A 15,154-nucleotide genomic window follows, 5' to 3' on the forward strand; every position below is an offset into this window, starting at 1 on the left:
CCTCCTCTCTCAGAACTCTTCCTACGGGAAGAGCCCACATCACTAGAGGACCGCGTCATTCATACTTTTTTCCCACATGCTGCTGAAACACCACCACTACAACTGCCATATATCAGCGGCCGTATAATGTACTTTTATTCCGTGTTCCGTATTCCGTTTTCCCTGTTACGTCACGCTTGAGGCGCCGCCCACGCCGGAAGCCGCGACGTTTTTCGAATTTGGCCAATAAAAAAGCGCTCGTAGCCGCCCATAGCTTGTTGAGCAAGACAAGTGCGGCAGTTGGCGTTTTTTACGTAGGAATTCTGGGGAAATCCCTAGTATTTCTTAGGTATTTTCAGGGGAAAAATCTAGGGGCTTTAGTGACTTTTTGGCTGAGGGCCGTAAAGGGGCCGTATAACTCTTTTTTATTTCGTCCGCGAGCGTGTGACTAAAGAACAATCGTACGTAAATTAAAATAATTTTCTTTTATGAGCTACTGGCGCTAAGGTTAATGAAGCGTATTGCAAAGTAAATGAAAAACGTTCGTATTTCGAGAGTCGTAGCCACATGTTAGTCGCTTTTGCATCCAATCCAAGTCGCTTAGGATGACCGCGGTGTAAAAAACAGCTGATCGTCTCTGCGAGGCGCGTTTTGCGTTCTATGGCATATAAAGCTGCGAGAAGAATGTGATCGCGACTACTGGGGAGTATTTTCGTCACTGAAGGATATGGCAAGCTGCGAAGAAGAAGGAAATCGTGAAATTCTAGCCGTAAGGTGAGTAAACAATGCCAAGCATACCGTAATCGCGTTATGTTTACTTCGGTATTATTCTTACAGGCAACGAAAAAAAAAGAATATGTGCGAGCATAGGAAGCCTGTACATCTGTCGTGTAATATATGGTAAGCAACACCTTTTGTTCTTGAATGCGATCGCGCGTGAGCGCGCGTAGTTACAGCGTACCGTATGTTGTAGTACGTGGAAGTGCCTGGTCATGTTTCCTTTCCGTTACCGTATGTTTCGCACATTTCTGCTGGATTAAACATACCGGAATAATGTGTTAGGTGAAATTTTCTTGTAACACGCCCGTATTAGTGTTTCATTCGTAATGACTTGACGAAATGGAGTTTAATATGCGTAAACGTACTCGTTTAGCATGCTCTGTAACTGTTATGATTGTTTGCTGCGTTCCGGCGAAAGCTTAGGAAGAAAAAAAATGGCGCAGCCGCGAGTATCACGCGCGCAAGCTGACCTTTTGCTTTGTTTTATGGAGAAGCATCCACACTTGGCGAGAAACGCGGCAGTGTTCACGTCAAGCATGGGTGCTTCTCGAAAGCTAGCTTTGTGGGAGGAGCTCACCGCCGCGCTCAATGCGCTGGGGCCTGCCGTGAAAACGGTCAAGCTCTGGCGCAAATATTGGTCGCGGCTGTGCTGCGACAGCCGCAAGCTAGCGAGGGAAATTGAAAGGGAGAGGAGGTGAGCTCATTGATTGCAGCAGACTGTGGGACGTATTTTAACATTTCTTATGCCTTTGCAGGAGGACGGGGGGAGGACGGCTCGGAGGCGTCGAGGGCCGGGTCCTCGCGATTCTGGACGTTACGGCGCCCGACTCCCAGCCGGTCCGGCTTTTTACCGGTGATGAGGTGCGAATTATCATTGTTGCCAAGTGTCTCGGTATGTGATATCTCTGTCGTGCACAACCGAAAATCTTGCGGGAACAAATGATAAGTGCTTTCTTGAGACCAATGTAAGCAGTTGTGCTTGACAACTCCTTTCTTGAAGCACACAGTTAGTAATAAGCCGCATGTTAGAGCGTTAGAGAATCTGTTTCACGAGAAATAGTCTGCCATACGAGGGATGAGAAGTTGGCTCCACAATTGAGGTGCTGCAGACTGGGCAAGCAGTTGACAGGTTCAGCAGTCGCAATAATTGAGTCACACAAAGTGACCGCAACAATGTGCGTGATGTGTTCACCATGTATTGCAGGACAACCCACCAAGTCCCGTGCAGGCAGCCGCTGCTGTCGCCGTCGCGATGCAGCCTGCTCCAATGCCACAGTCTTCCCCGGCATCGCGGCCTGCCCCAACCGTGCGGCCTGCCCCTACCCTGCGGCCTGCCCCAACCCTGCAGCCTGCAACGCCACAGCTTACCCCAACAGCCCATGTCTCTGTGGGGATCCAGCAGGGCACCAGCGGCACTGCACGTGAGGCACTTTCACAGCTCTTGTAATAAAAACTACTTAAAGCAGCTGCAGACGTTCGTGTTATAACCTTGCATACCATAAGTGGTTGCTTCATTAACTTAAAAATATGCTTCACCTATTTGAGATAAATGTTCAGTGCTACCTATATTGTTAAGTACTGTATGTAGGGATGCAAGAAAATTACCATTGATAAATCGCAGTCACGTTTGGTTGCATATCATGCTTGTGGTACTCCCTTAATTTGCCTTTCGTTGTAGTGCCTTATTCAGTTCCTTTACTCTTCATTGCCCATGTGCATGGCACCTTATAGCTATGATAACGGTCAAATAAACTTTATGTGTAGCTTGTAAAAAAGTGCTCCCTATTCATTTCCTATGGACGACCAGGGCGTCATCATCATGGTTCCCCCCCTCCAGAGGTGGTTGGTCGGCTCTCCAACGAGTGTGAGAGGCAGCTGCGGGTGTTGGAGGAGACGCAGGCAGACGCACGAGAAGTACGTACAAAGAACCATTTGTGAAAGGAGATTGCATTGCCTGTTGGTCTTTGCCATTTACAGCTGGCATAGTTGAAAACAAGCGTGGCAACCTTACTTAGCATACCTTAGAAATCACAGGATCGTTCATTTGGCATGCTGTAAGGTAGGAAGAGATTATGTTGACCGAATAAACAAGCACTAAGATGCCAAATTCATAAACAGTACAGACAGCTGGCAAACATTGACTGGAGTGGTACAGTAGGAAGCTTTTTTGTCCTCTGCGTGTTACATATACGGCTAAAGTACAGTGATACATTTTGTGCAGCGAGTGAAATGAACATCTCAAACGTGACGTTGTGTGGTTTCGCTGCGCAATAGATCAATGCACAGTACAAGATCGGTGTTTTTTTTTAATATTGCATGCGATATTTACTCTGCGTGACTGACACTTTTATGCATCACATTCTTATGAAACATGTAGTATCAAATTACTTTCCTGTCTGCTCTAACATTCCTGAATCTGCACGCCTGACAGTTATTGCAAAAGGCGCATTTGCAAGGTATGGACGGTAATCCAGCAATGGAATTTTTTTTTTCTCGCAGCACCATCGCGAGCTCATGGAGGAGGTGAGGGGCTTGCGTTCGGCTCACGAGCGCATTGCAAGAGCCCTTGAACTCCTCGTGGCCGCCCTTGTGCCTGGCCATGCCACGCCCACAGCGCCACCACAGCCGCCGCCACCTTCGCCTTAACCTTGTCTTTTTTATTTCTTGTTGCACCAAGTTTTGTGCTTTCTTCTTTTTGTTATTGCACCAGGTTGTGTGCTTTTTTTTCTTTTTGTTATTGCACCAGGTTGTGTGCTTTTTTTTTCTTTTTTATTGCACCATGTTGTGTGCTTTTTTTTATTGCACCAGGTTTAGTGTACTTTTATTTCAGTGTGCCAGGTTAAGTGTGTCCTTTTTTGAGTGCCTATTTCTGTTTAAAGTGACACTGAAGTACTAGTTAGTGCACACGTCTTCACAGGTTGCTTTGACATGTGCCGGTCAACTTTCTGAAATGACATGCACGCCATTTATGACTGAAGCAGTGAAAAATGGTAGTACCATTGCGTCACTAGGAGCAGGAATGGATACGATACGAGTGCTTTGACATGTTGCACTAAGGGATGACCTACTTGTTTAGAACTAGCAGGAGCTTTCGCATTCTCTTTGCTGAACCTATGCAACTATACAAAGGGAGAAAAATGTGTGTTGGCACCACTTGTGCATGTGCTATTGTCACAACAAGGTCATTTTCTAGTGACACATGTAATGTTACTTTTTTTCCACTGTGTATGCACCAATTTGCTCTATCCATGCCACTGCGATATGTCCTTTATGTTGCAGTGCATGCAAAATAAGTTTTTCAAATTTAGCAACATTTCACAAGTTCGTTTGATGCACGATCAATGTTTTTAATTTCTCCTGTTTTCTGTGATATTTTGTTGTGCAATGCCCAAGGGGAACTTGTGCAAGCGTTTTACTTCAATTTTTACACTTTCAGTGTTTAGTTTATAATTTGTTTATTTTTAACAATTTTAGTATACAGCGTACCTCCAGGCGGGTGTGCTACAAAGCATTTTTCGACAGACAGCTAGTGCCTGTTGCTTGTGATATTCAACGACCATTTCTACCAGAGTGGGTATCCATACCATTTATATTAATGCTTCGTAGTCTTGTAATTATTGTTGACTTTTGAAGTATTAGTCAGCTATGGAAATAGCCTTGTATGGGTACTGGTGCCTGTTGCTTGTGGTACAATTGTTGGTATTTCAACCAGTGATAGTAATACAATCTAGTCATCGTTATTGTTGACATTTCTTACACATATTACTCAACCATACGTGTGGCCTTTTACAGGTGCATGTTTCTTGCCATATGGAATGTTTATTCATACAAATGTGGATATTCCAAGTAACGATACCAGTATGTCCTAGTCATCGTTACTGTTGATATCAGTTTCTGATATCCATAGCTTGCCCATGTAGTGAGCAGACATGGACAGCTGTAGTGCCAGCATTGTTTAGCGACAACCTATTATTTAAGGGAACATGATTACTATTTAAGGGAACAGTGTACTGGCAGAAAACTCGATCACAGTTGTTTTTATCATTAATGTAAAAGTACGATTTCGTTTTGTCTTGCTGTTACAAGTAATACTTTTCTTATCAGTACTCATTAACATCACCTTGTTATTGGTGGTGTCTTCTTTGCAATATGCATGAAAGGCGTAAATTATTGCAAATATATCATTGTAATCTGTCACTATTTCATGTTGTGTAGTAATATTGGACATATTGGAGAACAACGTTGATGTATGCAAAATTTCAACTTCTCTCCGAGGTGTTTGCACATTGTGCAAGGTTAAGGTCGCTACTGCACAGTCCCACAACAGGGCTTCGAAACCATTTGGCGATTTGGGCGTTACAGTTGCCGCAGTTGAGCTGCTAATATATCTGCACTTCCTTGTTTATTGATTACCCCGCGTTCAATGTTACTGTGCTTGCTTTAGCACGATGTTGTTAATAAACATGACACTGAACTTCGACTATGTGCATTTATCAACAGACAGCATAAGCCGTGTTTGCATTAGTCTGAATATTGTCACGGGCTCGTGACGTTGAAGAAGGCGGCAGACTGCAGGTTTAAGGCGAAACTTTTTATTTGAGCGGACTTCTGCGCTCGAAACAAAAGTCAAACTACAGTGACACACACTGTACACTCATAGCGGCCAACAGAGCGTTGTCCGCCGAGAAACTGACAAACACATCTTAACAGAATGATCTAAAACAATCTTGCAGCTTCTGAAACATCGCAACGCAGTCCGGCTGGAGTGTTGTAAACAAATCTTTTGGGGTGAAGCCCGAATACATCAAAATAAACCACTTGGCATTAAGAATAAATTCATTCTTCTTTAACAAAGGTCACACGTGAAGTACTTCCAGAATATTTCACATTACTTCACTAATGAGCGCACTCGACATGCCGCATGGTGTCTTTTGGCGTCACTTGGCCATGCACAGGAGCAGTACAGCGCTTGAGCACAAGTGAGAAAGCATGATGCACTTCACATGCCAGACGATCTTTTTCGGCGCCACTTGGCCTTTGAAAAGAAGCAGTGCGGTGGATGTGCGACAGAAGGTAACCAGGCGTAGTAGGTGTGCGTTGCCCAGACAGGAAGCGAGAAGACAGGGCGTACTCCCAGGCATGGTGCAGATGGCGGTGACAATTGTTGGGGATTGCAGGATGACAGCAGCGACAAAAAATGATACTGGTCTACAACAGTGGTTACGGTGCTTGGCTGTTGACCCGGATCACACGGGCATGATCGAAGCTGATCAGATAAGATGTCACACTACTAAAGTTGTGGACATGTGTCCCATTACTGCTGACAGCACCGGTTGCGAGATCACACTGAGGGGAAAATGCAGAAGCATCGGTTTACTTAATTTTACATGCATGTTAAAGAACTGCAGGTGGTGAAGCTCCTGCAATGGAGCACAAATGTTTTAACACCGCAGTCGTCGCTGCAAGCGGCGCAGTCGCCTGCGCACCCTTCTTAAATACTGCAGGTGTTGCTGCCTTGTCCTGCCAAACAAGCCGATAAGGCTGTTGCGGACAGCTTGTCCACGCAAGTACATAAAGTGTGATGACCTCCCCCGTCTAAACCGAGGTTGGGGGTCATCATCAATAGAGCTGCCGTGCTCGCTGCTCTCGTCGCCACTGTCATCGCTGAAATCGTCAACACCTATGTCACCTTCTTCAATACAAAGGTTGTGCAACACTGCACATGCAGCAACAATGATGGAAGAACGTTCCGGTGAGTAGTGGAGGGTACGGTACCGCTGAAGGCAGCGAAAGCGGCTCTTTAGTAGCCCAATACAACGCTCCACTATGGAACGCATTGATGCATGTGCAGAGTTGTACTTGCCTTCTGCACTATCCCTGTGAGGACGACCTTGCACCGGGACCATAAGCCAAGGCTCGAGGGGGTAGCCGCCGTCCCCTGCAGAAATATGAATTGTAAATACTGCTATAATGACAGGGATCTCTCAAGGTTAATTGACCCTAAGATATCAATAATAGAATCTGTAGTACCTGACTAGCCTGACATGGACCCCGTCTGATGCAAAACATGACTACTACGATAAGGTTGTCATGACAAAGTGCATCACTTGACGATACTGCCGCAGTTAACCCACAGCTGGGAGATTGTGCATCGGTAGCATGCGGCATCATGCCGCTTGTCAGTGCTATGAAATTGTATCAATACCGAGAGGGTATTTTTTGATATGCAAAACCTATCACTGGCAGCACACGTAAAACGAAGGGAATGGATTTACTTGTCACCGAGAAGGTACTCGCCAGTCGTGTCAATGCGGCCCTCCTCGAAACGTTCGCGGACCCACGACGTGCCCCAGATGTGGCTGTCGTGGTCCGACCCTGGTCGCAGCGGGTCGACGGCGAGGATCCGCATGTCAGCGTCACAGACCTGGGAAAACCAAGAGCACTATGAGCCACGTTTCACTGCGAAAAAAAAAAAGACATACGCACGAGAAAATGGGAACACCGCTACTTACGAACATGACGTTCAGGGCGAAATACCCTTTGCGGCACCAGAAAGACGCCTTCTGCTCGCCCCTCGGTGCGACGATGGCGACGAAGCTACCGTCAACGCATCCGATGACGCCAGGTAGAGGTCCAAGGCGAAGGAATCCCTCCTTCACGGCCGCCTTCTCCTCCGGCGTCCTCGGGAAGTGAACCCACTTGTTGCGGGTCCCGGCGTTGACGATAGCCTGAGCCACACGTCGGACACACTTGCTGACCGCGGGCTGCGTCACCGCTACGGTCTCCTCGCTTCCCACCGACGATTGGAAGGACCCGGTGGCGAAGAAACGCAGGGCGCACAATACTTGCCGCTCCACCGAGAGCGCAGTTGGCCGCGAGCCCCTCAGTTCGTCGGCGACTTCGTCGCACAACCACCACACTGTTTCTTTACTCAGGCGAAAGTGGCGCCGAAACTGTTCGTCTGGCATGTCAAACGCATCCTCGGCCTCCCTTCTCCGACGTCCGTGCTCATCGTACGACGCCTCCAAAAAGGCAAACGCCGCGGCGAAGGTCGCTGGCACCGCACGCACCGCCATGTTTGCTATTCCGTCGAAACGGGGCCACTCGCTGGTTGTTCCGCGCTTGGACGGAACCGATTCCGTATATTTTAGCATAATGAGCGCGTACTCGTCATTTTGACGTCAACAAAATTTGGGCTTCCGACACGTCACTTGAGTGACAGCTAAAACGACCAATCACGGGGCGCTAATGGCGGCTAAAACGGAATACGGAACACGGAACAGCGGTTCATTATACGGCCGCAGGATAGCCGACCCTAGAGCGGAGCTTGACACACCCTTCACGCTAGGTGAGCTTGTAGCAGCTTTGGCCCAGAGCAAAAAGAAGTCCGCCCCTGGACACGATGGAGTGACATGGCAAGAACTTCGCAATCTCAGCGACGAAACACTAAAAAAACTTTTAACTATCATTAACGAATCCTGGGAATCCGGCCTTGTACCCGATTCACTTAAACTTTCGCTCATCTATCCTATACCGAAGCCAGGAAAAGACCATACAAAGCCAGCGAATCTGCGACCAATAGCTCTGACTTCTACAGTCTGCAAACTCATAGAGCGAATGCTGAACACACGGATACAGTACTACATCGAATACGAGAAACCCGGACTACACCCTGCGCAGGCAGGTTTTCGGCCGAACATGGGCACACATGACTGCCTGTGGTTACTTCGCAGAGTAATCAACCGCAAATCTCGTAAACTGATGCCAGACTACATCCTTGCAGTAGATATGCGCAAAGCATTCGACAACGTTAAACAAGAGGCTATACTACAAGAATTGGCAGCAAGGTATCCCAGCCAAAAAGCATATAATTGGATTCGCAGCTTTCTCCAATGTAGACCAATCAGGCTCCACGGCAAAGCACCGGGTTGGAGTCCGAGGACCTATTATCTGGATAGGGGTGTACCCCAGGGCTCCATCCTCGGTCCTTTGCCTCTTTAATCTGGCCATGACGCGTGTGGCAGAAAGGCTTGAGCAAGAAACTTCGGCCCGTTTTACTATCTACGCGGATGACATCACAATATGGACAGAAGCGGCGGATTATCCCGACGAGCAGAGCATGCAAATTGAACTCCAAGCAGCTATACTCACCCTCATCGATACATTAGGTACCCTCGGACTGGAGCTGTCGCCAGAAAAGACGGAATTGATTAGCGTGGACGGAAAGAAAGCGACCAATGCAAGCAAGCAGATCACACTACACATCGGCGAAAGCGACATTACATCCACCAACGGACAAATTAGGGTCCTCGGAGCACAGATTGCTAGTTGCAACAGTCCCCAGCAATGGATCCGAGCCTTAAGACGCACGTGGAGCCCGATGTTGCACATGGTCCGACGCATTTCCAATAAACACGGTGGAGCAAGACAGAAAACGTGCCAAACACTTGCCAAAGCAGTCGCTGTCGGAAGGATTCTTTATGGGGCACCTGTGTATGAGTTCTCCGATCGAGACCTCCGTGACCTCGAGAAGTTACACAGGGCGACCCTCCGTACGATAGCTGGACTCCCGAAGCACACGAGGAACGAGGAGCTGCTCAAGCTTGTGCCGATACCACCAATAAGGGACATAATCAATGAAGCACGAATTCGCATGCGATGTCGGCTTGATAACACACCACAAGGCAAACAAATCATGGCATGGACAACAGAGTTCATGCGCCGTTGGGGCACGAGGACACGACCACAGCACCACCATGGGAAGCACCGCTGAGCACACGGAAACAACAACGCCCGATCGCTAGGCGCAACACAAAAACCAGGCAACTCTTCGAGAAAAGGCAGCGCCTCAGAAAACCTGAGAAAACCATCGACATCTACACTGACGCAACAATCATACACGAACAAGCTAGTATGGCCTGGGTCAGCACATCCGCATCCCGCTACAATGGCTATCACAGTTGCCAGCTTCCCGGTGGTGCACCCTTACATGCAGAGTTGTTGGCCATATGGGGAGCGGTCAACACTATTCCGATTGACGCAGGTAACACAGCAAGCGAGAGTCTTCGAAATAGCTTTCGTATACTGACGGATTCATACGAAGCGGTGGCTGAACTTACAGCAACAACGACTGAAGATGCGGTGGCCAACGATATTAGAAAAAAGTTAAAGAGATTACAGGATTGCGGAATCGATGCGGAAATTTTGTGGACACCGGGACACACTGGCACGGACGGGGGAAACGAAGCCGCTCACGCGGTCGCCGCGCAAGCGGGTGGGCTTGACTATTCATTGAGCACCCCACACCCCAGTTCGTCGCCAAACCTTGCGGACCTCAATCCCTACCTAGAAATGCTGCGCGCAGGCTCTCCTAGCAGAGCATTATGCATTATATTCGCGTAAAATTGAAAACCGACAGTAAACGAAGGCTATTAGAAGCTACACCAGCACCTCTATTAAGCGACAAGGGCGGACTTACTCGCCAGCAAGAGATATTTCTGAATAAGGTTATGGCCAATGCAGCATACACACCACATGTACTTGACAAATGGATTAGGCCCAGACAAGCAATTGCAAACACTTCTCCCCAATGCCCACATTGTCAAGAATTATGCAGAGCAGATTTACACCACCTCATTTGGATTTGCTCAGCTTTCTCGCGAGGAAGAACACGCATCCAACACTTGCCACGCGACGACATAAGCGCTTTAGGAAGCGTGCTACAGTCGAATGATGAAGCACAAAAAGCACTTGCGAACTATGCTAGTATAAGTGGCCTGTTTCGAGTGGTGTAGAAGAGGTCGACGATCTCGCGCGAGAGCGACTCCATTGAACTTATACCGAAAACGGATTCGCACCAAGTCATGTTAATTTATTGTGCATATGCTGTTTACCGAACAATCCCTTCCCCACCTATTCCCAAACTGCGGCCGAGCGCCTTCCTCTCCTGCGAAATAAAGGTTCAATTCATTCATTCATTCATTCGTTCAAAACGCCGTTGATTGATGAAATAAACCAACGGAAGACGCCAGATGTTTCCTAAAAGCAAAACGAAAAGACGCCAGATGTTTCTAAAGCAAAACGAAAAGACGCCAACTGCCTAACGAAAGACGCCAGATGTTTCTCCTCTCCTACGATATGTTTCTCCTCTCCTATGAACGGCTGCCAAAGCAACGTCGAGCGGCACCACTGCTCTTATCGTAGCTGCGAATACCAACGGCGTCTCTCCTTTGGCCACAACACTACCGCCCTCGCTTCCGCGCACGCGCAGAGCTTTCGCATTGCATCTGTGGTGTGTCACAGCGCACGGCCGGTCTGGAGGCGCGCGCTCGCTCTCTTTCTTACGGCCTGAGCAGCCGCCGAGAGTACAATGGAACTTTTTCTATACAGTCACAACGGCGCACTCCGCGTGAGGGCGTCGCGAGCGATCCTCCCAAAGCGCGTTGCGCCGCATGCGCTTCGTATGGTAAACCAGCTGTGCCCGGCAAATTCCTCGTGTTAATTACTTCTTCCGGTTGTAGGAAGCGGTGAAGGAAATACAGGTGCGTGTGGGGACAGCAGGGCCGTACCCAGGAATTTTTTTGGGGGGTGTTTGTGTGTAGAACGACAAACTTTGGCAACTGGTGGCCGCAAGCGGCGGCATGTTCAGCGTTTCTTTAAAAATGAAACGCTTTGAAATCGGGATTATGATGATAAAATGAATCGTGCTGCTTTATTCTGAACGGCTTCCAGTAGATTAGTTAAGGTTATCCGGCGGGGATGCCAAATAACTGATGCATGAACTTACTTCATGAAGCCTGGGATCGTCGACAGGTCGCGTCATTCGGCAAAGTAGCTTGCAGCCGTACGCACCGCACATAGATATACGTGTCGCGCAGGGGCTTAATTAGCCGGGGGGGGCGGGGCGTTGGGGGGTTCAAACCCCCCCCGAAATTTTTCAGTTTTGCTTGCATATATACACACGCACATATAGAAACGCACGCACGAACATACATAACGTATGGTTAAAACCCCCCCACCCCCCCACGAAAAAATTTCTGGCTACGGCCCTGGTGTCGCAGTGAGTTTCCCCAACGTATTTTTCGTGTTCGTGCCTGCCTGCTTTTGCGAAGTGACCTTCGTGTGTGCTTGGTGTTCTGGTGCAGCGTTCGCACAGCGCGCACATGATCTACTGGTGTGTGCCATTGTGCAAGTCGTGGTCTGGAAAAGCTGCCGGCGTGTCATTTCACCAATTCCCAGCTGATGAGGAACAATGTACTATTATTATTATTATTATTATTATTATTATTATTATTATTATTATTATTATTATTATTATTCCTGCTACTGTGATTGCGACTCAGCTACTTGCGGAAAACAGTGGCCATCTCCAATATGCAGCGACTTTCACCTTTTTGAAGTATTTATTTCAATACTAAAGCACGAATTATGATGCCTTCTACAAAAACTGTGCTATTTTAACCATTTTTTCCCAAAGAATAAGTTTTGCGTCATTTCTTACGCCGGTCGGTGATGAATCATGCGGCCGAGCGTTCTGAGCGCGATGCGCGACCGCACATGCGCCCCATATGCAATATTCATCCTCTTCCTTATTCTCGAAGTTACAGAAAACTAAAAAAGAGGCTTTGTGATAACCGCGTCAATGCTCTGCCGAGCAACAGAAGCGGGCGTATGAGCGGCCTGCGCCACCCCTTTTGAAAAGCGGGATTAGCCATAGTCATCATATATATTGCTACCATGTTTTTATCGCATTGGTACCATGCATACCATATAGAGTAACTTAATAATAATATCTGGGTTTTACTTCCCAAAACCAAGATATGATTATGAGAGACGCCGTAGTGGAGGGCTCCGGAAATTTCGACCATCTGGTGTTCTTTAACGTGCACCTAAATCTAAGTACACGGGCCTCTACCATTTCGCCTCCATCGAAATGCGACCGCCGCGGCCGGGATCGAACCCGCGACCTTCGGGTCAGCAGCCGAGCACCGTAACCGCTATACCACCGCGGCGGACCATATAGAGTAACTTCAGAAAGGGCCACGGTAAATCTGAAACCAAGCGCTCCCTGCGCGTTGCGGCCGTGCAGGGAACGGCCGGGAGCGGGTTAGGGTGCCTTGATGCCCTCGCGCTCCGGGCGCGTGCATCGAGGCACTCTAGTGCGGGTTAGAGTCACTGTATATGCTACCTTTAGGTAGCAGAGCAGCGCATAGGTCCAACTAGCAACCACAGCTATGCGGTGAAGTCGCACTCCATTTTTGCAGGCGACATGCCTACCGCGTCGCCGATAAACATGTCTGGCGTGTCGAAGGCCGGCGGTAAACATTGGCTGTCGATGACTAGTGTTAATTGAGTGAGCTGCAGCGGCGGCGTCGAAAAATACAAAAATTGGCCCGAGCGTCAGCTTCTCCGCAATGCATGGTTGCTAGCGGCATTGGAAAACAGATGCGCAACTCTGCGACCTAAAGGTAGCATATACAGTAACTCTAGTGCGGGGTGGCTCGGAGCGCCCCGATGAAGTTGCGGCCATAGGTAGAAGCAGCCCCCCCCGTTCGCAGGCTGTAAAGGAAGGAGCGAGCGCGCGCCTCCGGCCGTGCACAGTGTAACTATTGCTTACTAGCAGTGCTCTGGACGCAATGAGGAGCGCATGTGCGCACGTGTCCTTGCCGCCGCCACTGCCAAATCCGGCGACCAACCGCCTTTGCCGGCAGCTTCTATCCCTTGTAACGCACGGCTAGGCAGTGCGAGCGTCGCTCCCAAACTTGAACTTGGGTTGCCTAAGTGCACTTTGCTGATGCTGTGTTTAGTGACAATGAAGAATTATGGCCGAGGTCCTTTGTAATGGGTGGTAAGCTATATCTACCCACTTGCTATGCAATATTCATGGGAAATATCAGACAATAATGCCAAGGAAAGTAGACGGGGTATTATTTGTAGTAATTATGATATACGCGCAAATGTGAATAAAGACAACCGGATGAAAAGATAAGTCGCCGCCGGCAGGGACCGAGCCTCCGACCTTCGAATAACGCTCCCGATGTTCTATCACTGAGCTACGGCAACGGTTATCCTCCCGTCCACATTATGGCGTATATATGTGCGCTTATACCTGGGAGTGTTAGTCAGCGCCGATCGCATCCATGGCGGCAAGTGTTCAACACTCGCCGCCATGGCTGCGATCAAGTTATCTTTTCATCGACTTTACTTTCTTAACATTTATATCATAATTACTACAAATACCATCCCCTCTACTTTCTTTGGCGTTATTGTCAGTTAGTTCTCATCAATACTGTGTCTAACAAAGAAAAAAAAACGAGTCATTAAAAGTGATCTTCTTTCCTTCACTACTTTACTCATCTACCACGTTATATAACATCTACACTGCAAACGGGTTTGAGCCTTTTAGGGAGTTTCGGGCTCGACGCATAACGTGCATCCAAAAGGTACTACGCAAAACCCCCTTCAAAACGAGGTTCAAAAGGAGGTTTTATTTACATCCTTTAAGGGTGTGATTAGACGGAACTAAGGAGGTAAATTTGTGTTTTTATTGAACTCATTTGAGGGCTTTAACGGAGCGCATTGGAAGTTTTTCTGGTTCTTTTGAGAGCGTTTAAAGCCTCCTTTTGGAGGTAAAGTTGGTGTTTTTATGTAAGCCATTTTGGGGGCTTGAACAGAGCGCATTGAGAGTTTTTCTGCTTCTTTTGAGAGCTGTTAAAGCCTCCTTTTATACGAGGCCCTAGAGCGGTCGCGAAATAAAAAAAAAAGTATATTTTAGGCAGTATATTACGTTTACCGGCCAATTCCCGCTACTATTCATCACTAGGACATAGTAGAAAATGGCCATCAAAGTATTTATGCACAATCATGACATTTGCATACAAGTACGCACGACACAGGAATCGAACTCGCGACCACACGCACTCAAAGCAAGCACTATAACCATTACACCACAGCGCCACCACATGCAAGCTTGTTTTTTTTCATGGGCTTATATATGTTCCAATGTACAAAGCGGCTGGTAACCCGTCGGCACAACTTCAAACTTCTCTTCTTGTACCATCGGCGTGTGTTTGCTCTTGCGGAAGGTCAATACATAACTTGTGGGGCGTCATGCAGGCCGAGCGGATCGACGTAAACACCCTCGGCTTCGAATTATCCGGTTCACCGTGTCGTGCCGCTAGAAAAATTATAAACGTGTGCCCTCTTCACTCGCGCTAAATTCGTGAATACCAGCGTGACGAAGGTATCTTCAGATGAGCGAACGTATGTGCATTCCATGAGCGTATGCTGTGAAGCAATTTTCGTTATTTCTGCAGCCGCGAACTGCGCGCGTCCAGATGCGGCAGCGTGTTATGAGCGGTTCGAAGACCGCCTGCGTTCTCATATGAAAGTTACA

At 48.0% G+C, this 15,154-nt stretch overlaps 2 protein-coding genes across 3 annotated transcripts; one reads left to right on the forward strand and one right to left on the reverse strand.

Moving 5' to 3' along the window:
• Window positions 1-409: 409 nt before the first annotated feature.
• Window positions 410-5,237, forward strand: LOC119390387 (translation initiation factor IF-2). Of its 2 annotated transcripts, XM_037658000.2 has the most exons (6): window positions 410-753; window positions 817-879; window positions 1,515-1,620; window positions 1,964-2,180; window positions 2,567-2,673; window positions 3,259-5,237. In XM_037658000.2, exons 1-6 carry the CDS (start codon window positions 707-709, stop codon window positions 3,403-3,405), a joined length of 687 nt encoding a protein of 228 aa, XP_037513928.1. In that variant the 5' UTR covers window positions 410-706; the 3' UTR covers window positions 3,406-5,237. The 2 variants fall into 2 exon arrangements, with proteins under 2 accessions (XP_037513928.1, XP_037513930.1); XM_037658002.2 differs by lacking the exon at window positions 817-879.
• A 109-nt stretch (window positions 5,238-5,346) lies between these two features.
• LOC119390386 (putative nuclease HARBI1) lies at window positions 5,347-8,053 on the reverse strand. Its single transcript, XM_037657999.2, has 3 exons — window positions 7,272-8,053; window positions 7,042-7,183; window positions 5,347-6,697 (listed from the first exon to the last, which is right to left on the reverse strand). The coding sequence occupies exons 1-3, from the start codon at window positions 7,911-7,913 to the stop codon at window positions 6,201-6,203; spliced, it is 1,281 nt and encodes a 426-aa protein (XP_037513927.1). The 5' UTR covers window positions 7,914-8,053; the 3' UTR covers window positions 5,347-6,200.
• Between the last annotated feature and the right edge of the window lie 7,101 nt (window positions 8,054-15,154).

The sequence above is a fragment of the Rhipicephalus sanguineus genome, chromosome 4 (genome assembly GCF_013339695.2).
Source record: "Rhipicephalus sanguineus isolate Rsan-2018 chromosome 4, BIME_Rsan_1.4, whole genome shotgun sequence".
Taxonomy (NCBI): Eukaryota; Metazoa; Arthropoda; class Arachnida; order Ixodida; family Ixodidae; genus Rhipicephalus; species Rhipicephalus sanguineus.